Source organism: Lagopus muta, unplaced genomic scaffold (assembly GCF_023343835.1).
Source record: "Lagopus muta isolate bLagMut1 unplaced genomic scaffold, bLagMut1 primary scaffold_206, whole genome shotgun sequence".
In the NCBI taxonomy this organism is placed as follows: domain Eukaryota; kingdom Metazoa; phylum Chordata; class Aves; order Galliformes; family Phasianidae; genus Lagopus; species Lagopus muta.
Window position 1 is genome coordinate 9,094 of NW_026040246.1, and position 24,481 is coordinate 33,574.

Consider the following 24,481-nt stretch of genomic DNA (forward strand, 5'->3'; position numbering starts at 1 on the left):
CTCTGGACCCCGGATTTGTGCAGCCCCCACCCCAGGGAGCATCGGGGCAATGAAGCGCACGGCAGTAATGAATGGTTAATAAACTTCTTTATTTGCATTTTACACGATTATTTCTTACATTCTCCATTAATTTCCCAGTAAAGTGCTGAAAGGGCATCGGCGTTTTTTGGGGTTTTTTTTGGTTTTTTGTTTTTTAATCTCTATAAAATATATATTTTATATCATTTTCTCCCATCTCTTTTGTAACTCAGCCTCCGACACGAAGGGGGGGGGGGAAATAAAAGGGAATTCCACCCGAATCCCAAATCTGAAGGAAATCAGCCCAAACTGCGCTGCCACCCCGCTGTGCTCCCCCCCCTCCCCGCTGCTTTTTGGGGCTTATTGGGGTTTGGGGGCTTTTTTTAGGGTTTTTTTTTGTTTAATTCCTGCCAGCGAAGCCCAAAAAGAGCTGAAAATGAGAATCTGCCCCCAAAATAGGAAATAAGAAAGGAAATATGGAGCAAAATGATGGGAAATGGGGAATTGCGAGCTGGAATTTGGGGGAAAGGGGGAAATAGGGACCAAAATGATGGGAAAACGGGGAAATATGAGCTGGAATTTGGGGGAAATATGGAGCAAAATGATGGGAAATGGGGAAAATGTGAACCAAAATGATGGGAAATTGGGAACATAGGGACCCAAATGTTGGGAAATTGGGAAATAGGGACCAAAAAGTTGGGAAAAGGAGGAAAGATGGACTGAGATTTTGGGAAAATGGAGAGATGAGACCCAAAATTTTTTTGGAAGAAGGTAAAACATGGAGGAAAATGTTGGGAAAATGAGGAAATACTGAAATTTGGGGGAAAATGGGGGAAATGCGATTCAAAATATTGGGAAGAAGGGGAAATACGGACCAAAGTGTTGGGAAAAAGGAAAGAAATGGACCGAAATGGGAGGAAAAAGGAGAGATAGGAAGTGAAATTTTGAGGGGAGGGGAAACAGGGACCCAAATGTTGGGAAAATGGGGGAATAGGAGCTGAAATTGTGGGGAAAAGGGGGAAATGTGAAGCGAAATGTGGGGAGAAAAGCAGAAAGATCAACCGAAATGTGGGGAAAAAGGAGAGAAAGGAACCGAAATTTGGGGAAATGGGGAAATAGGAACCGAAATTTGGGGAAAATGAGGGGATTTGAACGGAAATTTGGGGAAAAAGAGGGGATTTGAATGGAAATTTGGAGAAAAAGAGGGGATTTGAATGGAAATTTGGGGAAAAAGAGGGGATTTGAACTGAAATTTGGGGAAAAAGAGGGGATTTGAATGGAAATTTGGGGAAAAAGAGGGGATTTGAATGGAAATTTGGGGAAAAAGAGGGGATTTGAATGGAAATTTGGAGAAAAAGAGGGGATTTGAACTGAAATTTGGGGGAAAAGAGGAAATTTGAACTGAAATTTGGGGGAAAATGAGGGGATTTGAACGGAAATTTGGGGAAAATGGGTAAATATGGACCAAAATTTTGTGAACACTGGGAAATATGAAATTCGGTAAATAAAAAATAGGGGGAAATGTGACCCGAAGGAGCCGAGGACGAGGAAACGAGCAGCGGCGGGAGGGAAGGGGAACAAAAAACCCACCAAAAATGGTACAAAAAAAAAAAAAGAGAAAAAGGAGGAAGGGGGGAAAGGGGAAAAAAAAAAGGGGGGGGGGAAAGGGGAAAAAAGAAAGGCCCAAAAAACAAAAGGGAGGCAGGGCGCTGTGAGCCCGGCCCTATGTGCAGCCGCCCTCCTGCTCGCGTCGCTTGGCCACCGTCAGCTCCAAGGAAGGCAACCGCAGCGCCCCGCGGGCGGCACCCGAGGGGGGCTGATGTGGGGCGGAAGGGGGCTGATGTGGGGCTGAGGGCTGCTCCTCGCCCCCCGTCACCTCGTAGCAGCCTTTACTCCGCGAGCCCACGCCGCCGAACGTCCCGAACTTGGCTTTTCCCTGCGCTCCTTCCGGCTCCGGCGGCTCGGCGCTGAAAGACGACGAGCGGAGCCTCGTCTTCCTGCTCTTAAAGATGGAGAATTTCCCTTTGGAGGACGAAGCCTCGTCCAGCTCGCCCTCGGCTGAGCCCAGGCTGCCTTTGGAGCTCTTCAGGTCACCCCGGGAGCCCCCAGGGGAGCCGGGCAGCTCGGGGGAACCGGGAGCCGCCCCACTTTTCGCCTTCCCTTTGGAGAAAGCGAATTTGGGCATCTTCAGTTTGGATTTCTTCCCTTTGGCATCGTCCGCCTCGGGCTCCGCTGGGACGCCCGCCTCCGTCCCTGGGAACTCCACGTCCACCGCCACCTCTCTGCCCTTCACCTCCGGCTCGGAGAAGTGGAATTTCGGCACCCTCAGTTTGGGGAAGGACACCCTGCCGGCGCACAGATCCCCGCCGCCGCCGCCATCTTTGGGGCCTCCCCCTCCCGACGCCGCCGGCCCTCGGACGCTCGCTTTGGTCGCCGGGACGTCGGACGCGGCGCCGCCGATTCCTTCGACGTCGGCCCCGTTAACGGAGAGGCCGAACTGGGGCAGCTGGAGGGACGGCAGTTTGATGGTTCCGCCCAACCCCTCCACGCCGACGCCGGCCGCGTCCACCGACAGCACCGGGGATTTGGCGGAGCCGCCGAGATCTGCCTTCATGTTGAGATCCGGGGCCGAAACGGCCACCGAAGGGCCGGAGAGGTGGAGCTGAGCCCCCTGGCAGCCCAGGGACGGGACGGAGCCGCCGATGCTCAGTTCAGGGCCCTCCATGCGCGGCGCCATCAGATGGGGCAGCTGCCCTCCCAACCCTCCGAGCTCCGCATCGCTTTTCACCTTTGGTCCTTTCAGGTTCCCGTCGAATTCGGGTCCTTTCAGCCCCACGTTCAGCCTCCCTTCAGGAACGCACATTTCCACTTTGCCTTTTGGTCCTTTCAGCTCAAACTCCGGCTCCCCCTCCACCTTCACCCCAGGAATCGCCACTTTGGCTTTCTTCGCGCTCCAATCCGCCGCCCCCACCTCCACATCGACGCTCGGACCCTTCACCTCCAACTCCTTCAGTTCCCCTTCCATTTTCGGGAGCACCGCTGCCGCGTCCCCCCGGGAGCGGTGCGACTTCAGGTCGAACTCCACATCGGGGAAGGAGATCTTCCCAAACATGGCCTTCTTCCCTTTGGGGGACTTTACGGCCACGTCGGGGCCGGCCGCGCTCACATCCACCTCGGGGGATTTCACACCCACGTCCACCTCCGCCCCCGCCACGCTCACATCGAAGGCTCCCTTCTTCCCTTTCACTTTGGGGCCGCTCATGTGGAGTTTGGGCATCTTGAATTTGCTCTTCTTGCCTTTGGCCGCCACGCTCAGGTCGGGTAACTCCGCGCTCAGCTCCACCTCTGGGAATTCCACCTCTGGGACCTTCGTGTCGCCCTTCGGACTCTTCATCCCGAACCCAAATTTCGGTTTCTTGAATTTGGGAGCCTTGACATTCGCCTCCGGCCCTTCGACGCTCAGCTCCGGACACTCGACGTCCATTTCGGGGCTTTTCACCCCAAATTCGGGTCCTTTGACGGTGACATCGGGTCCCTTCAGGCTCCCTTCGATCTTTGGGGCCGTGAGGTCGAATCCTCCCTTGGCTCTGTGCCCTTTCAGATTCAGATCGATGTCGGGCATGGAGATTTTGGGCACGCTCACGTGCATTTCGGGCACTTTCACTTTAGGACCTTTCAGTTTTCCTTCCGGACCTTCGATGCTCACATCGGGGACAGCGATGTCCACTTTAGGGCCCGAAAGCTCGACCTCTCCTTTGGGCAGCTCCACATCCACCTCAGGGGCATCTCCTTTCAGCCCAAATTTCGGCAGCTTCATTTTCGGTAGTTTCACTTTTCCCTCTGGACCATCGATGTCGACCCCGGGACACTCGATATCGACTTTGGGACCCTTCAGATCCACACTGGGACCCTTCAGATCCACACTGGGACCCTTCAGCTCCCCCTCCACCTTTGGGCCCTTCAGGTTGAGGTCGATGTCAGGGACGGAGACGTGGGGCATCTTGAGGTGCATTTCAGGGACCTTCACGTCGGGCGCCTGAAGGTCCAATTTGGGACCTTTGAGGTCAACGTCCGGACATTGCAAATCCCCTTCCAGTTTGGGAAGGCTCACATCCATGTCCCCCTTCACTTTGGGGCCCTTCAGGTTGAAGTCAACGTCAGGCATGGAGAATTTGGGACCCTTTAAGTGCATTTCAGGCATCTTGAATTTGGGGCCCTTCACTTTCCCTTCGGGTCCTTCCAGCTCCACATCAGGAAGGTCCACATCCACTTTGGGGCCCTTCAGGTCGCCCTCAATCTTTGGCACGGTCACATCCATGTCTCCTTTCACTTTGGGGCCCTTCAGGCTCAGATCCACATCAGGCATGGAGATTTTGGGGCCCTTGAGGTGCATTTCGGGCATCTTGAACTTGGGGCCCTTCACTTTGCCTTCAGGACATTCCAGTTCCACATCAGGAAGCTCCACGTCGACTTTGGGGCCTTTGATATCGATCTCGGGGCCCTTCAGGTCCCCTTCTAACTTGGGCACGGTCACATCCACGTCCCCCTTCACTTTGGGGCCCTTCAGGTTCAGGTCGATGTCGGGCATGGAGATTTTGGGGGCTTTGATGTGCATTTCGGGCATGGAGAACTTGGGACCTTTCAGCTTCCCATCCACGCTGAGCTCAGGAGCCTCCACCTCCACACTGGGACCAGCGATGTCCACGCCGCCCTTTGGGAGATTCACATCCACGTCCACCCCGTCCCCTTTGAAGCCCGGCATGGAGAATTTGGGCATCTTGAACTTGGGCAGCTTGAATTTGCCCTCTGGGCCGTGAACGTCCACGTCGGGAACGTCAACGTCCACTTTGGGGCCTTGGATGTCAATTTCAGGGCCCTTCAGCTCCCCTTCCAACTTGGGCACGGTCACATCCACGTCTCCCTTCACTTTGGGGCCCTTCAAGTTGAAATCAACATCAGGCATGGAGAATTTGGGGCCCTTGAGGTGCATTTCAGGCATCTTGAACTTGGGGCCTTTCAGTTTCCCCTCAGGACCATGCAGCTCCACATCAGGAACATCGATGTCCACTTTGGGGCCTTTGATGTCCACCTCAGGGCCCTTCAGGTCACCCTCAATCTTGGGAAGAGTCACATCCACGTCTCCTTTCACTTTGGGGCCCTTCAGGCTCAGATCGAAGTCAGGCATGGAGATCTTCGGTGCTTTGAGGTGCATTTCAGGCATCTTGAACTTGGGGCCCTTCACTTTCCCCTCTGGTCCTTCCAGCTCCACATCAGGAAGCTCCACATCGACTTTGGGACCCTTGATATCAATTTCAGGGCCCTTCAGCTCGCCCTCCATCTTTGGCACGGTCACATCCACGTCCCCCTTCACTTTGGGGCCCTTCAGGTTCAGGTCGATGTCGGGCATGGAGATCTTTGGTGCCTTGAGGTGCATTTCAGGCATCTTGAACTTGGGGCCCTTCACTTTGCCCTCTGGCAGCTCCACCTCCACCTCAGGACCCCCAATGTCCACTTTGGGCACAGAAATGTCCGCCTCCCCTTTTGGCAGCTCCACGTCCACCTCGGGGCCCTCTGCCCTGAAGCCCGGCATGGAGAATTTGGGCATCTTGAACTTGGGCAGCTTGAATTTGCCCTCTGGGCCGTGAACGTCCACGTCGGGAACGTCAACGTCCACTTTGGGGCCTTGGATGTCAATGTCAGGGCCCTTTAGGTCACCTTCCATCTTTGGCATGGTCACATCCACGTCCCCCTTCACTTTGGGGCCCTTCAGGCTCAGATCAAAGTCAGGCATGGAGATCTTTGGTGCCTTGAGGTGCATTTCAGGCATCTTGAACTTGGGACCTTTGAGTTTCCCTTCAGGACCCTCAATGTCAACGTCAGGAAGGTCAACATCCACTTTGGGACCTTTGATATCAATTTCAGGGCCCTTCAGGTCGCCCTCCATCTTTGGCACAGTCACATCCACGTCCCCCTTCACTTTGGGGCCCTTCAGGTTGAAATCAACATCAGGCATGGAGATCTTTGGTGCCTTGAAGTGCATTTCGGGCATTTTGAACTTGGGGCCCTTTACTTTCCCCTCTGGCAGCTCAACATCCACATCAGGGGCTTCTATGTCCACTTTGGGGCCCTTCAGGTCCCCTTCTACTTTGGGCACGGTCACATCCACGTCCCCCTTCACTTTGGGGCCCTTCAGGCTCAGATCAAAGTCAGGCATGGAGATTTTGGGGCCCTTGAGGTGCATTTCAGGCATCTTGAACTTGGGGCCCTTCACTTTCCCCTCTGGACCCCCAATATCAACATCAGGAAGGTCAACGTCCACTTTGGGACCTTTGATATCAATCTCAGGGCCCTTCAGGTCACCCTCAATCTTTGGCACAGACACATCCACGTCTCCCTTCACTTTGTGGCCCTTCAGGTTCAGGTCGATGTCAGGCATGGAGATCTTTGGGGTTTTGAAGTGCATTTCGGGCATCTTGAACTTGGGGCCCTTCACTTTCCCTTCAGGACCTTCCAGTTCCACGTCAGGAAGCTCCACGTCCAATTTGGGGCCTTTGATATCAATTTCAGGGCCCTTCAGGTCCCCTTCTACTTTGGGCACGGTCACATCCACGTCTCCTTTTACTTTGGGGCCCTTCAGGCTCAGATCAAAGTCAGGCATGGAGATTTTGGGGGCCTTGAAGTGCATTTCGGGCATCTTGAACTTGGGGCCCTTCACTTTCCCTTCGGGGCCCTCCACGCTCACCCCTGGCGCCTCCACGTCCATCTCTGGACCTTTCACATCCACGCTCCCTCCTTTCACTCCACCTTCCACGGTCACATCCACGTCTCCTTTCACTTTGGGGCCTTTCAGGTTCAGGTCGAAGTCGGGCATCGAAATTTTCGGAGCCTTAAAGTGCATCTCTGGCATCTTCACTTTGGGGCCTTTCCATTTTCCTTCGGGTCCTTCCAGCTCCACATCAGGAACGTCCACGTCCACCTTGGGTCCCTTCAACTCCAGGTCACCACCTTTTAGGTCACATTCTACTTTGGGCATGGACACATCCACGTCCCCCTTCAGTTTGGGGCCCTTCAGGTTCAGGTCGATGTCAGGCATGGAGATCTTTGGGGTCTTGAAGTGCATTTCGGGCATCTTGAATTTGGGGCCCTTCACTTTCCCTTCTGGACCCTCAATGTCCACATCAGGAACTTCTACATCCACTTTGGGGCCCTTAATATCAATCTCAGGGCCCTTCAGCTCCCCTTCTACTTTGGGCACGGTCACATCCACGTCTCCTTTCACTTTGGGGCCCTTCAGGCTCAGATCAAAGTCAGGCATGGAGATCTTGGGGGCTTTGAAGTGCATTTCAGGCATCTTGAACTTGGGGCCCTTCACTTTCCCCTCTGGCAGCTCCACCTCCACCTCAGGACCCCCAATGTCCACTTTGGGCACAGAAATGTCCGCCTCCCCTTTTGGCAGCTCCACGTCCACCTCGGGGCCCTCTGCCCTGAAGCCCGGCATGGAGAATTTGGGCATCTTGAACTTGGGCAGCTTGAATTTGCCCTCTGGGCCGTGAACGTCCACGTCGGGAACGTCAACGTCCACTTTGGGGCCTTGGATGTCAATTTCAGGGCCCTTGAGATCGCCCTCAATCTTTGGCATGGACACATCCATCTCTCCCTTCACTTTGGGGCCCTTCAGGTTGAAGTCAACATCAGGCATGGAGAATTTGGGGCCCTTGAGGTGCATTTCAGGCATCTTGAACTTGGGGCCTTTCAGTTTCCCTTCAGGTCCTTCCAGCTCCACATCAGGAAGGTCCACATCGACTTTGGGACCCTTGATGTCCACCTCTGGGCCCTTCAGGTCCCCTTCCAACTTGGGCACGGTCACATCCACGTCCCCCTTGAGTTTCGGCCCCTTCAGGTTCAGGTCAATGTCAGGCATGGAGATCTTTGGTGCCTTGAGGTGCATTTCGGGCATCTTGAACTTAGGGCCTTTGAGTTTCCCCTCTGGTCCCTCGATGTCCACATCAGGAAGGTCCACGTCCAGCTTCGGACCTTTGATGTCCACCTCTGGGCCCTTCAGGTCGCCCTCCATCTTTGGCACGGTCACATCCACGTCCCCCTTCACTTTGGGGCCCTTCAGGTTGAAGTCGACATCAGGCATGGAGAATTTGGGGCCCTTGAGGTGCATTTCAGGCATCTTGAATTTGGGGCCCTTCAGTTTCCCTTCTGGACCCTCAATGTCCACATCAGGAAGATCCATGTCCAATTTTGGACCCTTGATATCAATCTCAGGGCCCTTCAGGTCGCCCTCCATCTTTGGCACAGTCACATCCACGTCCCCCTTCACTTTGGGGCCCTTCAGGTTCAGGTCGATGTCAGGCATGGAGATCTTTGGTGCCTTGAGGTGCATTTCGGGCATCTTGAACTTGGGGCCCTTCACTTTGCCCTCTGGCAGCTCCACCTCCACCTCAGGACCCCCAATGTCCACTTTGGGGACAGAAATGTCCACCTCCCCTTTTGGCAGCTCCACGTCCACCTCGGGGCCCTCTGCCCTGAAGCCCGGCATGGAGAATTTGGGCATCTTGAACTTGGGCAGCTTGAATTTGCCCTCTGGGCCGTGAACGTCCACGTCGGGAACGTCAACGTCCACTTTGGGGCCTTGGATGTCCACCTCTGGGCCCTTCAGCTCCCCTTCCAACTTGGGCACAGTCACATCCATCTCTCCCTTCACTTTGGGACCCTTCAAGTTGAAATCAACATCAGGCATGGAGAATTTGGGGCCCTTGAGGTGCATTTCAGGCATCTTGAACTTGGGGCCTTTCAGTTTCCCCTCGGGACCATGCAGCTCCACATCAGGAAGGTCCACGTCCAGCTTCGGACCTTTGATGTCCACCTCTGGGCCCTTCAGGTCACCCTCAATCTTTGGCACGGTCACATCCATGTCCCCCTTCACTTTGGGGCCCTTCAGGTTGAAGTCAACGTCTGGCATGGAGAATTTGGGGCCCTTGAGGTGCATTTCGGGCATCTTGAACTTGGGGCCCTTCACTTTGCCTTCAGGACCTTCCAGTTCTACGTCAGGAAGATCCACGTCCAATTTCGGTCCTTTGATATCAATTTCAGGGCCCTTCAGGTCGCCCTCCATCTTTGGCACGGTCACATCCACGTCCCCCTTCACTTTGGGGCCCTTCAGGTTCAGGTCGATGTCAGGCATGGAGATCTTTGGTGCCTTGAGGTGCATTTCGGGCATCTTGAACTTGGGGCCTTTCAGTTTCCCCTCCGGTCCCTCGATGTCCACGTCAGGAAGCTCCACGTCCAGCTTCGGACCTTTGATGTCCACCTCTGGGCCCTTCAGGTCGCCCTCCATCTTTGGCATGGACACATCCACATCTCCCTTCACTTTGGGGCCCTTCAGGTTGAAGTCGACGTCAGGCATGGAGAATTTGGGCCCCTTGAGGTGCATCTCAGGCATCTTGAAGTGCAGCCCCTTCCCCTTCCCCTCGGGTCCTTCGATTTCCACCTGAGGACATTCAATGTCCAATTCTCCTTTGGGAACGCCGACCTCCACCTCCGGCCCTTCGCCCTTCACCCCAAATTTGGGCATTTTGAATTTGGGCATTTTCACTTTCCCTTCTGGTCCCGAAATGTCCACGTCGGGCACCTCAACGCTGACTTTGGGTCCTCTGATGTCCACCTCCGGCCCTTTCACGTCCCCCTCCACTTTGGGGCCGCTCATGTCGAACTCTCCCTTCACTTTGTGCCCTTTGAGGTTCAGCTCCACATCCGGCATCGAAACTTTGGGGGAGGAAATGCTCAGGAAGGGCATTTTGAACTTGGAGCCTTTTGCTTTCGCTTGGACGTCCACCTCCGGCCCCTGCACCTCCACTTTGGGACCAGACATCTCCACTTCGGGTTTCTTCAGCTTCACATCCACGTCGGGGCTTTGAACTTTAGGCCCAGAAAAGCCAAATTTGGGCAATTTGAACCTGGATTTTTTGCCCTTGGCTTCCAGATCGATCTTGGGCACCTCGGCCTCCAACTCCGGCCCTTTCAGGTCCACTTTAGGGCCTTTCAGTTCCGCCTCGATTTTGGGGGCAGACAGATCGACGTCTCCCTTCACTTTGGGGCCCTTCAAGTTGAGGTCGATGTCGGGCATGGAGATTTTGGGGACACCGAATTCGGGTTTCTTCAATTTGGGGCCCTTCAGTTTTCCCTCCGGTCCCTCGATGTCCACATCAGGAAGAGTGACATCGACCTTCGGGGCAGACACAGCGATGTCAGCTTCAGGGAGACCAACGTCCAACCCGGGGCCCTCAGCCTTGAAGCCTGAGACCCCAAATTTGGGCATCTTGAACTTGGGCAGCTTCACTTTACCTTCGGGACTGGGAACATCGACCTCAGGAAGGTCCACGTCCACTTTGGGGCCTTTGATGTCAATTTCAGGGCCCTTCAGGTCGCCCTCAATCTTTGGCACGGTCACATCCAAGTCCCCTTTCATTTTGGGGCCCTTCAGGCTCAGATCCACATCAGGCATGGAGAATTTGGGACCCTTGAGGTGCATTTCAGGCATCTTGAATTTGGGGCCTTTCAGTTTCCCCTCGGGACCTTCCAGCTCCACATCAGGAAGGTCCACGTCCAATTTGGGGCCTTTGATATCAATCTCAGGGCCCTTCAGCTCCCCTTCCAAGTGGGGCATGGACACATCCACGTCCCCCTTCAGTTTGGGGCCCTTCAGGTTCAAGTCGACATCAGGCATGGAGATTTTGGGGCCCTTTAAGTGCATTTCGGGCATCTTGAACTTGGGGCCCTTCACTTTGCCCTCTGGCAGCTCCACCTCCACCTCAGGACCCCCAATGTCCACTTTGGGGACAGAAATGTCCACCTCCCCTTTTGGCAGCTCCACGTCCACCTCGGGGCCCTCTGCCCTGAAGCCCGGCATGGAGAATTTGGGCATCTTGAACTTGGGCAGCTTGAATTTGCCCTCTGGGCCGTGAACGTCCACGTCGGGAACGTCAACGTCCACTTTGGGGCCTTGGATGTCAATTTCAGGGCCCTTGAGATCGCCCTCAATCTTTGGCACGGTCACATCCATCTCTCCTTTCACTTTGGGGCCCTTCAGGTTGAAATCAACATCAGGCATGGAGAATTTGGGGCCCTTGAGGTGCATTTCGGGCATCTTGAACTTGGGGCCCTTCACTTTCCCTTCAGGTCCCTCGATGTCCACATCAGGAAGGTCCACATCGACTTTGGGGCCTTTGATGTCAATTTCAGGGCCCTTCAGGTCACCCTCCATCTTTGGCAGACTCACATCCACGTCCCCCTTCACTTTGGGGCCCTTCAGGTTCTGGTCGATGTCAGGCATGGAGATCTTTGGTGTCTTGAAGTGCATTTCAGGCATCTTGAATTTGGGGCCCTTCACTTTCCCTTCAGGACCCTCAATGTCCACGTCAGGAAGGTCCACGTCCACTTTGGGACCTTTGATATCAATCTCAGGGCCCTTCAGGTCCCCTTCTACTTTGGGCACGGTCACATCCACGTCTCCTTTCACTTTGGGGCCCTTCAGGCTCAGGTCAAAGTCAGGCATGGAGATTTTGGGGGCTTTGAAGTGCATTTCGGGCATCTTGAACTTGGGGCCCTTCACTTTGCCCTCTGGACCTTCCAGCTCCACATCAGGAAGGTCCACGTCCACTTTTGGACCCTTGATATCAATCTCAGGGCCCTTCAGGTCGCCCTCAATGTTTGGCAGGGTCACATCCACGTCTCCTTTCACTTTGGGGCCCTTCAGGTTGAAATCAACATCAGGCATGGAGATCTTTGGAGCCTTGAAGTGCATTTCGGGCATCTTGAACTTGGGGCCCTTCACTTTCCCCTCTGGCAGCTCAACATCCACATCAGGAACTTCTATGTCCACTTTAGGACCCTTCAGGTCGCCCTCCATCTTTGGCGTAGACACATCCATGCCCCCCTTCACCTTGGGGCCCTTCAGGTTCAGGTCGATGTCAGGCATGGAGATCTTCGGTGTCTTGAAGTGCATTTCGGGCATCTTGAACTTGGGGCCCTTCAGCTTCCCTTCAGGTCCTTCCAGCTCCACATCAGGAAGGTCCACGTCCACTTTGGGCCCTTTAATATCAATTTCAGGGCCCTTCAGCTCCCCTTCTACTTTGGGCACGGTCACATCCACGTCCCCCTTCACTTTGGGGCCCTTCAGATGCAGATCCACATCAGGCATGGAAAATTTTGGTGCTTTGATGTGCATTTCAGGCATCTTGAACTTGGGGCCTTTGAGTTTCCCTTCAGGTCCCTCAATGTCCACATCAGGAAGGTCCACGTCCAATTTGGGGCCTTTGATATCAATCTCAGGGCCCTTCAGGTCCCCTTCCAGTTTGGGCACGGTCACATCCACGTCTCCCTTCACTTTGGGGCCCTTCAGGCTCAGATCGAAGTCAGGCATGGAGATTTTGGGGGCTTTGAAGTGCATTTCGGGCATCTTGAACTTGGGGCCCTTCACTTTCCCTTCGGGACACTGCAAATCAACATCAGGAAGGTCCACGTCCACTTTGGGACCTTTAATGTCCACCTCGGGGCCCTTCAGGTCTCCTTCCATCTTTGGCACGGTCACATCCACGTCTCCTTTCAATTTGGGGCCCTTCAGGTTCAGGTCGATGTCAGGCATGGAGATCTTTGGTGTCTTGAAGTGCATTTCGGGCATCTTGAACTTGGGGCCCTTCACTTTCCCCTCTGGAACTTCCAACTCAACATCAGGAACCTCAATGTCTACTTTTGGGCCTTTGATGTCAACACCAGGGCCTTTTAAATCCCCTTCCAACTTGGGCACGGTCACATCCACGTCTCCTTTCACTTTGGGGCCCTTCAGGCTCAGATCGAAGTCAGGCATGGAGATTTTGGGGGCTTTGAAGTGCATTTCGGGCATCTTGAATTTGGGGCCCTTCACTTTCCCTTCTGGACACTCCAGCTCCACATCAGGAACATCGATGTCCACTTTGGGGCCTTTGATGTCCACCTCAGGGCCCTTCAGGTCGCCCTCAATCTTTGGCACGGTCACATCCACGTCTCCCTTCACTTTGGGGCCCTTCAGACTCAGATCCACATCAGGCATGGAGAATTTGGGGCCCTTGAGGTGCATTTCAGGCATCTTGAATTTGGGGCCCTTCACTTTCCCTTCAGGGCCATGCAGCTCCACATCAGGCAGGTCCACGTCCAATTTAGGGCCCTTGATGTCCATCTCAGGGCCCTTCAGGTCGCCCTCCATCTTTGGCATGGTCACATCCACGTCCCCCTTCACTTTGGGGCCCTTCAGGTTCAGGTCGATGTCAGGCATGGAGATCTTTGGTGTTTTGAAGTGCATTTCGGGCATCTTGAATTTGGGACCCTTCAGCTTTGCTTCTGGACACTCTAAATCAACGTTGGGGAGATCCACGTCCAATTTGGGGCCTTTGATGTCCACCTCAGGGCCCTTCAGGTCGCCCTCCATCTTTGGAAGAGTCACATCCACGTCCCCCTTCAAATTGGGGGCCTTCAGGTGCAGATCCACGTCTGGCATGGAGAATTTGGGACCCTTGAAGTGCATTTCAGGCATCTTGAACTTGGGGCCCTTCAGCTTTGCTTCTGGACACTCTAAATCAACATCAGGAAGGTCAACGTCCACTTTGGGGCCTTTGATGTCAATTTCAGGGCCCTTCAGGTCGCCCTCAATCTTTGGCACGGTCACATCCACGTCTCCTTTCACTTTGGGGCCCTTCAGGCTGAAATCAACATCAGGCATGGAGAATTTGGGGCCCTTTAAGTGCATTTCAGGCATCTTGAACTTGGGGCCCTTCACTTTGCCTTCGGGGCACTCCAGCTCCACATCAGGAAGGTCCACGTCCACCTTGGGACCTTTAATATCAATTTCAGGGCCCTTCAGGTCGCCCTCCATCTTTGGAAGACTCACATCCACGTCCCCCTTCACTTTGGGGCCCTTCAGGTTCAGGTCGATGTCAGGCATGGAGATCTTTGGTGTCTTGAAGTGCATTTCAGGCATCTTGAATTTGGGGCCCTTCACTTTCCCTTCAGGTCCCTCAATGTCCACGTCAGGAAGCTCCATGTCCACTTTGGGTCCCTTAATATCAATCTCAGGGCCCTTCAGGTCCCCTTCTACTTTGGGCACGGTCACATCCACGTCCCCCTTCAGTTTGGGGCCCTTCAGGTTCAGATCGAAGTCAGGCATGGAGATCTTGGGGGCTTTGAAGTGCATTTCGGGCATCTTGAACTTGGGGCCCTTCACTTTGCCCTCTGGACCTTCCAGCTCCACATCAGGAAGGTCCACGTCCACTTTGGGACCTTTGATGTCCATCTCAGGACCCTTCAGGTCACCCTCAATGTTTGGCAGGGTCACATCCACGTCTCCTTTCACTTTGGGGCCCTTCAGGTTCAGATCAAAGTCAGGCATGGAGATCTTTGGAGCCTTGAAGTGCATTTCGGGCATCTTGAACTTGGGGCCCTTCACTTTCCCCTCTGGCAGCTCAACATCCACATCAGGAACTTCTATGTCCACTTTGGGACCCTTAATATCAATCTCAGGGCCCTTCAGGTCGCCCTCCATCTTTGGCACGGTCACATCCATGCCCCCCTTCACTTTGGGGCCCTTCAGGTTCAGGTCGATGTCAGGCATGGAGATTTTTGGTGTCTTGAAGTGCATTTCGGGCATCTTGAATTTGGGGCCCTTCAGCTTTGCTTCTGGACACTCTAAATCAACATCAGGAACATCGATGTCCACTTTGGGGCCTTTGATGTCCACCTCAGGGCCCTTCAGGTCGCCCTCAATCTTTGGCACGGTCACATCCACGTCTCCCTTCACTTTGGGGCCCTTCAGGCTCAGATCCACATCAGGCATGGAGAATTTGGGGCCCTTGAGGTGCATTTCAGGCATCTTGAATTTGGGGCCCTTCACTTTGCCTTCGGGGCACTCCAGCTCCACATCAGGAAGCTCCACATCCACTTTGGGACCCTTGATATCAATTTCAGGGCCCTTCAGGTTACCCTCAATCTTTGGCACGGTCACATCCACGTCCCCCTTCACTTTGGGGCCCTTCAGGTTCAAGTCGACATCAGGCATGGAGATTTTGGGGCCCTTTAAGTGCATTTCAGGCATCTTGAACTTGGGGCCCTTCACTTTGCCCTCTGGCAGCTCCACCTCCACCTCAGGACCCCCAATGTCCACTTTGGGCACAGAAATGTCCGCCTCCCCTTTTGGCAGCTCCACGTCCACCTCGGGGCCCTCTGCCCTGAAGCCCGGCATGGAGAATTTGGGCATCTTGAACTTGGGCAGCTTGAATTTGCCCTCTGGGCCGTGAACGTCCACGTCGGGAACGTCAACGTCCACTTTGGGGCCTTGGATGTCAATTTCAGGGCCCTTCAGCTCCCCTTCCAACTTGGGCACGGTCACATCCATCTCTCCCTTCACTTTGGGACCCTTCAGGTTCAGGTCCACATCGGGCATGGAGATTTTGGTCATTTTGATGTCTGGCATCTTGAATTTGGGGCCCTTCACTTTCCCCTCTGGCAGCGCCACGTCCATTTCTGGTCCTCCAACATCCACTTTGGGGCCGGACATCTCCAGCTCCACCTCCCCTTTTGGCAGCTCCACGTCCACCTCGGGGCCCTCTGCCCTGAAGCCCGGCATGGAGAATTTGGGCATCTTGAATTTGGGCAGCTTCAATTTGCCCTCTGGGCCGTGAACGTCCACGTCGGGAACGTCAACGTCCACTTTGGGTCCCTTAATATCAATTTCAGGGCCCTTCAGCTCGCCCTCCATTTTTGGCACGGTCACATCCACGTCTCCTTTCACTTTGGGGCCCTTCAGGTTCAGGTCGATGTCAGGCATGGAGATCTTTGGTGTCTTGAAGTGCATTTCGGGCATCTTGAATTTGGGACCCTTCACTTTGCCCTCTGGTCCCTCAATGTCCACGTCAGGAAGCTCCACGTCCACTTTGGGACCTTTGATGTCAATCTCAGGACCCTTCAGCTCTCCCTCCATCTTTGGCAGACTCACATCCACGTCCCCCTTCACTTTGGGGCCCTTCAGGTTCAGGTCGACGTCGGGCATGGAGATCTTTGACGTTTTGATGTTCAGTTTTGGCATCTTAAATTTGGGGCCCTTCCATTTCCCTTCTGCTCCCCCTACATCCACCTCCGGTCCTTCCACCTCCACCTCCGGTCCTTTCACCTCCACCTCTCCTCTGGGGCTGCTCACTTCGATATCTGCACCCTCAAACTTCGGTCCCGAAAGGCTGAAATGGGGCAGTTTCATTTTGGGTCCTTTCAGCTTGGCCTCTGGACACTCCAGGTCGACATTGGGCACCTCCACACCGGGACCCTTCACCTTCAGCTCCCCCTCGATTTTGGGGGCGGAAACGTCCACTTCTCCCTTTATTTTAGGTCCCTTCACATTCAGATCCACCTCCGGTTTGGACACTTTGGGTGTCTTGATGTTCAGTTTGGGCATCTTAAATTTGGGGCCTTTTATTTTCCCTTCTGGACACTCCAAATCCACCTCGGGAACGTCGACCCCCAGCGCGGGACCCTCGACGTCCACTTTGGGACCCCTAAGTTCCCCAGAGACCTTTGGGGCAGAGACGTCTCCTTTCAGTTTGGGGCCCTTCAGGCTGATGTCGACATCGGGAATGGAGAGTTTGGGGCTCTGCACGTTCAGCTCAGGCATTCGGAATTTGATGCCCTTTGATTTCACCTCCGGGGCTTCAATGTCGATGTCGGGCAGATCGAGATCGAATTTGGGGGCAGAAATGTCAACTTCACCCTTTGGGAGCGACACGTCGACATCAGGGAGCTCTGCTTTTAGGCCAGGAACCCCAAATTTGGGCATTTTCAGCTTGGGCATCTTCAGCTTCCCGCCAGAACCATGGATGTCCACATCTGGAGCTTCAACGTCCACTTTGGGGCCTTCAATGTCAACTTTGGGGCCTTTCAAGTCAACTTTGGGCACTTCAATGTCAACTTTGGGGGCAGAAATGTCAACTTCACCCTTCGGGAGCGACACGTCGACATCAGGGAGCTCTGCTTTGAGGCCAGGAACCCCAAATTTGGGCATTTTCAGCTTGGGCATCTTCAGCTTCCCACCAGAACCATGGATGTCCACATCTGGAGCTTCAATGCCAACCTTGGGGCCTTCAATGTCAACTTTCGGTCCTTTGATATCAACTTTGGGAAGATCAACGTCAACTTTGGGAGCTTTGATGTCAATTCCAGGTGCTCTGAGCTCCCCTTCCAGCTTTGGGGCAGAAATGTCCACATCCCCCTTCACTTTGGGGCCCTTTAGGTTCAGGTCGATGTCGGGCATGGAGATGTGGGGCGCCTTGACGTGCATTTCGGGCATCGTCACCGCAGGGCCTTTCAGGTGCCCTTCTGGACCCGCAATGTCCACTTTGGGGGCACTGATGTCCACTTTGGGGGCATGAATGTCAACTTTGGGGGCAGAAATGTCAACTTCACCCTTTGGAAGTGACACGTCAACGTCTCCTTTCAGTCCAGGCACCCCAAATTTGGGCATTTTCAGCTTGGGCATCTTCAGCTTCCCGCCTGAACCGTGGATGTCCACATCTGGAGCTTCAACATCAACGTTGGGCCCTTTGATATCAACTTTGGGGACCTCAATGTCAACTTTGGGAGCTTTGATGTCAATTCCGGGTGCTCTGAGCTCCCCTTCCAGCTTTGGAGCAGAAATGTCCACATCTCCCTTCACTTTGGGGCCCTTCAGGTTGAGGTCGATGTCGGGCATGGAGATGTGGGGCGCCTTGACGTGCATTTCGGGCATCGTCACCGCAGGGCCTTTCAGGTGCCCTTCTGGACCTGCAATGTCCACTTTGGGGGCATGAATGTCAACTTTGGGGGCAGAAATGTCAACTTCAGCTTTAGGGAGGGACACATCAACGTCTCCTTTCAGTCCAGGAACCCCAAATTTGGGCATTTTCAGCTTGGGCATCTTCAGCTTCCCACCAGGACCATGGATGTCCACATCTGGAGCTTCAATGCCAACCTTGGGGCCTTCAATGTCAACTTTGGGCACTTCAACGTCAACTCTGGGAGCTTTGATGTCAATTCCGGGTGCTCTGAGATCCCCTTCCAGCTCTGGGGCAGAAATGTCCACATCCCCCTTCACTTTGGGGCCCTTCAGGTTGAGGTCGATGTCGGGCATGGAGATGTGGGGCGCCTTGACGTGCATTTCGGGCATCGTCACCGCAGGGCCCTTCAAGTGCCCTTCTGGACCTGCAATGTCCACTTTGGGGGCACTGATGTCCACTTTGGGGGCATGAATGTCAACTTCACCCTTTGGAAGTGACACATCAACGTCTCCTTTTAAGCCAGGAACCCCAAATTTGGGCATTTTCAGCTTGGGCATCTTCAGCTTCCCACCAGAACCATGGATGTCCACATCTGGAGCTTCAATGCCAACCTTGGGGCCTTCAATGTCAACTTTGGGCACTTCAACGTCAACTCTGGGAGCTTTGATGTCAATTCCGGGTGCTCTGAGATCCCCTTCCAGCTCTGGGGCAGAAATGTCCACATCCCCCTTCACTTTGGGGCCCTTCAGGTTGAGGTCGATGTCGGGCATGGAGATGTGGGGCGCCTTGACGTGCATTTCGGGCATCGTCACCGCAGGGCCCTTCAAGTGCCCTTCTGGACCTGCAATGTCCACTTTGGGGGCACTGATGTCCACTTTGGGGGCATGAATGTCAACTTCACCCTTTGGAAGTGACACATCAACGTCTCCTTTTAAGCCAGGAACCCCAAATTTGGGCATTTTCAGCTTGGGCATCTTCAGCTTCCCACCAGAACCATGGATGTCCACATCTGGAGCTTCAATGCCAACCTTGGGGCCTTCGATGTCAACTTTGGGCACTTCAACTTCAACTTTGGGAGCTTTGATGTCAATTCCGGGTGCTCTGAGCTCCCCTTCCAGCTTTGGGGCAGAAATGTCCACATCTCCCTTCACTTTGGGGCCCTTCAGGTTCAGGTCGATGTCAGGCATGGAGATGTGGGGCGCCTTGACGTGCATTTCGGGCATCGTCACCGCAGGGCCTTTCAGGTGCCCTTCTGGACCTGCAATGTCCACTTTGGGGGCATGAATGTCAACTTCACCCTTTGGAAGTGACACGTCAACATCTCCTTTTAGGCCAGGAACCCCAAATTTGGGCATTTTCAGCTTGGGCATCTTCAGCTTCCCGTCTGGACCACGGATGTCCACATCTGGAGCTTCAACGTCCACTTTGGGGCCTTCAATGCCAACTTTGGGGCCTTCAATGTCAACTTTGGGGCCTTCAATGCCAACTTTGGGCGCTTCGATGTCCACTTGGGGCCCTTTGATGTCAAATCTGGGCCCTTTGATGTCACCTTTGCCCCCCTGGACCCCCACTCCCACTCCGTGTCCCCCGACGTCCCACTGCGGCCCTTTCACCTCCACACCCGCATCCATCGCCGGCCCTTTCACCTCCAGCCCCACATCCCCCACTGGGGGGGCGCAACCACGGGGGTCCCCCCGGAGCCCTTTGGGGTCTCCTTCTGCTCTGGGCGCCGCGGAGCCGCGATGGGAGCCCTTCAGGTTCAGATCGACGTCCGACAGCGAGATGTGCGGCGTCTCCGTCTTCTTGAACTGCGGCCCCTTCCACTCCCCTTCCACTCCAGGCCCCTTTTGGGGGGATCCCACGGGGGTCGTTTGCGCATCGCCCCCTTCAGACCCCGCCACCGAAACCCCAAATTTGGGCACTTTCATAGCGGGGATCTTCACCACCCCAACCCCGCTTCCTTCCCCCATCCCGCCCCATTCGGGTCCCTTCACCACCACGCTCCCCATCTGCCCCACAAGTCCGCCTTCGCTCGCTCCTTTCACCCCCCCGATTTTCCCACTTTCCGCCCCAAATCGGACGCCTTCCTCCCACGTCCCACCGACGCCGCTCTCCGTTCCGGGGCTCTGAACCCCGACGGTCGTTTCGGTGGCGGGGAGGCGGATCTTGAAATCGGTTCCTGGCACGTCGACGACGGCGCCGTCGGGACCGGTGACGTCCACAGTGTAGGCGGTGACGCGGCGAGCGACGGTGATGGTGCGGCTCTGCGTCTCCCCCTCGGCTGCATCCTCGGCCTTCAGCCTCGGTTTGATCTTCGTGGCGTAGATGCGCCGGTACTCCTCATCGTCACCGCTCTGATAACGGCACAGCCAATCAGCTTCCAGCCCCACATTGCGCCCCATAGACCCCCAAGGAGCCCCATTCACCCCATGGACCCCCAGGATCTCCCCCCACTGTAGATAAGCAGATACTCCTCATCGTCACCGCTCTGATAACAGCACAGCCAATCAGCTTCCAGCCCCACACTGCGCCCCACGGACCCCCAAGGACCCCCATTCAACCTATGAACCCCCAGGAGCCCCCCAATCCCCCATTCACCCCACGGACCCCCAAGGACCCCCATTCAACCTATGGACCCCCAGGGCCCCCCCAAATCCTCCATTCAAACCAAGGACCCCCAGGATCACCCCCCACCACAGATATGCTGGTACTCCTCATCGTCACCGCTCTGATAACAGCACAGCCAATCAGCTTCCAGCCCCACACTGCGCCCCACGGACCCCCAAGACCCCCACCCCAACTCCCAATCACTTCCCAGGACCCCCCCCATTCACCCCATGGACCCCCAGGACCCCCCCAAATCCCCCATTCACCCCATGGACCCCCAGGACCCCCCCAAATCCCCCATGCACCCCATGGACCCCCAGGACCCCCCCAAATCCCCCATTCACCCCATGGACCCCCAGGATCTCCCCCCACTGTAGATATGCAGATACTCCTCATCGTCACCGCTCTGATAACGGCACAGCCAATCAGCTTCCAGCCCCACATTGCGCCCCATAGACCCCCAAGGACCCCCATGAACCCCATGGACCCCCAGGCCCCCCCCAAATTCCCCATGCACCCCATGGGCCCCCAGGACCCCCATTCACCCCATGGACCCCCAGGACCCCCATTCACCCTATGGACCCCCAGGACCCCCCCAAATCCTCCATTCACCCCATGGACCCCCAGGACCCCCCCAAATTCCCCATGCACCCCATGGACCCCCAGGACCCCCCCAAAATCCCCCATTCACCCCATGGACCCCCAGGACCCCCCCAAATTCCCCATGCACCCCATGGACCCCCAGGACCCCCCCAAATCCCCCATGCACCCCATGGACCCCCAGGACCCCCCCAAATCCCCCATGCACCCCATGGACCCCCAGGATCTCCCCCCACTGTAGATATGCAGACACTCCTCATCGTCACCGCTCTGATAACGGCACAGCCAATCAGCTTCCAGCCCCACACTGCGCCCCACGGACCCCCAAGGACCCCCATTCAACCTATGGACCCCAGGACCCCCCACCCCCCCTTTAACCCATGGACCCCCAGGATCAACCCCACCACAGATGCACCAGTACTCCTCATCATCACCGCTCTGATAACGGCACAGCCAATCAGCTTCCAGCCCCACACCGTGCCCCATGGACCCCCAAGGACCCCCTGCCCCCCTTTAATCTACGGACCCCCATGAAACCCCCCAAAATCCCCCATTCACCCTATGGACCCCCAGGATCACCCCCCACCACAGATGCACTGATACTCCTCATCATCATGGCTCTGATAACGGCACAGCCAATCAGCTTCCAGCCCCACACTGCGCCCCACAGACCCCCAAGGACCCCCATTCACCCTATGGACCCCCAGGACCCCCCCAATCCCCCATGCACCCCATGGACCCCCAGGACCCCCCCAAATCCCCCATTCACCCCATGGACCCCCAGGATCTCCCCCCCACTGTAGATATGCAGATACTCCTCATCGTCACCGCTCTGATAACGGCACAGCCAATCAGCTTCCAGCCCCACATTGCGCCCCACAGACCCCCAAGACCCCCCCCCCCCCCCAGTCCCACAAGGACCCCCCCTGGCTCACAAGGACCCCCTTCCCCACTTCCTTTTGCCCCCCCTACCCCAAGGACCCCCCCCCTCACCAGGATCCCCTTCCCCACCCCCCTTCTGACCCTGCACCCCCCAGGATCCCCTTCCATCCTCCCCCCAAGGACCCCCCCAGCTCACCAAAACCCCCTTCCCCATCCCCTTCTCCACCCCCCCCCCAAGGACCCCCCCAGCTCACCAGGACCCCCTTCCCCACCCCCTTTTGCCCCCCTCCCCCCAAGGTCACCAAGACCCCCTTCTCCACCCCTTCTCCCCCTCCCTTCCCTCCCAAGGACCCCCCCAGCTCACCAAGACCTTTTCCCCCCCTCTTCTCCCCCCCCTGCCCGCCCCCCCCCCCCCCCCAAGGACCCCCCCGCCAGCTCACCAGGACCCCCTTCCCCACTCTCTTTTGCTCCCCTCCCCCCCAGGGTCACCAGGACCCCCCTTCTCCATCCCTTTTCCCCCTCCCTTCCCCCCAAAGACCCCCCCCCAGTCCCACAAGGACCCCCTTCCCCATCCCCTTCCAACCTCACCCTCCCCCTAAAGGACCCCCAGCTCACCAGGACCCCCTTCCTCACCCCCTTTTACCCCCCTCCCCCCCAGCTCACCAGGACCCCCTTCTCCACCCCTTCTCCCCCTCCCTTCCCCCCAAGGACCCCCCCAGCTCACCAGGACCCCCTTCCCCCATCCCCTTCTCCACCCCCCCCCCCCCCCCAAAGAACCCCCCAGCTCACCAGGACCCCCTTCTCACCCCCCTTTTACCTCCCTCCCCCCAGGGTCACCAGGACCCCCTTCTTCACCCCTTCTCCCCCCTCCCTTCCCCCCAGGGACCCCCCCAGCTCACCAAGACCCCCCCCTACCTCACCCTCTTTTACCCCCCTCCCCCCCAGCTCACCAGGACCCCCTTCTCCTCCCCTTTTCCCCCTCCCTTCCCCCCAAAGACCCCCCCCAGTCCCACAAGGACCCCCTTCCCCATCCCCTTCCAACCTCACCCTCCTCCTAAAGGACCCCCAGCTCACCAGGACCCCCTTCCCCACCCCCCTTTTTCCCCCCCTCCCCCTAAGGTCACCAAGACCCCCTTCTCCACCCCTTCTCCCCCTCCCTTCCCCCCCAAGGACCCCCCCCAGCTCACCAAGACCTTTTCCCCCCCCTCTTCTCCCCCCCCTGCCCCCCCCCCCCCCAAAGAACCCCCCAACTCACCAGGACCTCCTTCCCCATCCCCTTCCCCCCCCCCCCCCCAAGGACCCCCCCCCAGCTCACCAGGACCCCCTTCCCCACTCTCTTTTGCTCCCCTCCCCCCAGGGTCACCAGGACCCCCTTCTTCACCCCTTCTCCCCCCTCCCTTCCCCCCAGGGACCCCCCCAGCTCACCAAGACCCCCTTCCTCACCCTCTTTTACCCCCCTCCCCTCCAGCTCACCAGGACCCCCTTCTCACCCCCTTTTCCCCCTACCTTCCCCCCAAAGACCCCCCCCAGTCCCCACAAGGACCCCCCTTCCCCATCCCCTTCCAACCTCACCCTCCCCCTAAAGGACCCCCAGCTCACCAAGACCCCTTCCTCACCCCCTTTTAACCCCCCTCCCCCCCAGCTCACCAGGACCCCCTTCTCCCCCCCCTTCTCCCCCTCCCTTCCCCCCAAGGACCCCCCCAGCTCACCAAAACCCCCTTCCCCATCCCCTTCTCCACCCCCCCCCCCAAGGACCCCCCCCAGCTCACCAGGACCCCCTTCCTCACCCCCTTTTGCCCCCCTCCCCCCCAGCTCACCAGGACCCCCTTCTCCACCCCTTCTTCCCCCTCCCTTCCCCCCCAAGGACCCCCCCAGCTCACCAAGACCTTTTCCCCCCCTCTTCTCCCCTCCCTGCCCCCCCCCCCCCCCCCAAGGACCCCCCCCAGCTCACCAGGACCCCCTTCCCCACTCTCTTTTGCTCCCCTCCCCCCAGGGTCACCAGGACCCCCTTCCTCACCCCTTCTCCCCCTCCCTTCCCCCCAGGGACCCCCCCAGCTCACCAGGACCCCCTTCCTCCCCCCCTTTTACCCCCCTCCCCCCCCAGCTCACCAGGACCCCCTTCTCCACCCTCTTATCCCCCCCCCCTCCCCCCAAGGACCCCCCCCCAGCTCACCAGCACCACCTCAGGGCTGCTTCCCCCCGGCGTTCCGTGCCCCCACAGCGTTTCCCCCATGGGGGGATTTGTCCCCCCTGCGCTGCAGCCGCAGCCCCACCGTGTGATGCCCCATAGAATCCAGGAGCTGCGCGACCTCCCCAGACTGCAGGTGGTCGAAGTAAACCGTGGCACTGACAATTTGGTCCCCTGGGGGGAGAGGGGAGAAGGAAGGGGGGTGAGCGTGTGGGGAGAGGGGAGTGGGGTGGGGGTGGGAAATGGGTCTGAGGGTGGGGGGATGGGAGGAGGTGGGGGGGGAGAAGGAGGATGTGGGGAGAGAGAGGGAAAAGGGAGGAGGTGGGGGGGGAGAAGGTGGGAGGTCAGG

The 24,481-nt window shown here is 56.8% G+C and overlaps 1 protein-coding gene across 7 annotated transcripts; it reads right to left on the minus strand.

The window, feature by feature from the left end:
* Positions 1 to 68: 68 nt before the first annotated feature.
* Positions 69 to 24,281, minus strand: AHNAK (AHNAK nucleoprotein). Of its 7 annotated transcripts, none has more exons than XM_048933039.1 (3): positions 24,118 to 24,281; positions 14,795 to 20,209; positions 69 to 11,707 (listed from the first exon to the last, which is right to left on the minus strand). In XM_048933039.1, exons 1-3 carry the CDS (start codon positions 24,175 to 24,177, stop codon positions 1,742 to 1,744), a joined length of 15,441 nt encoding a protein of 5,146 aa, XP_048788996.1. In that variant the 5' UTR covers positions 24,178 to 24,281; the 3' UTR covers positions 69 to 1,741. The 7 variants fall into 7 exon arrangements, with proteins under 7 accessions (XP_048788996.1, XP_048788995.1, XP_048788994.1 ...); XM_048933038.1 differs by having other exon boundaries at positions 69 to 11,968; positions 14,633 to 20,209; XM_048933037.1 differs by having other exon boundaries at positions 69 to 11,968; positions 13,967 to 20,209.
* Between the last annotated feature and the right edge of the window lie 200 nt (positions 24,282 to 24,481).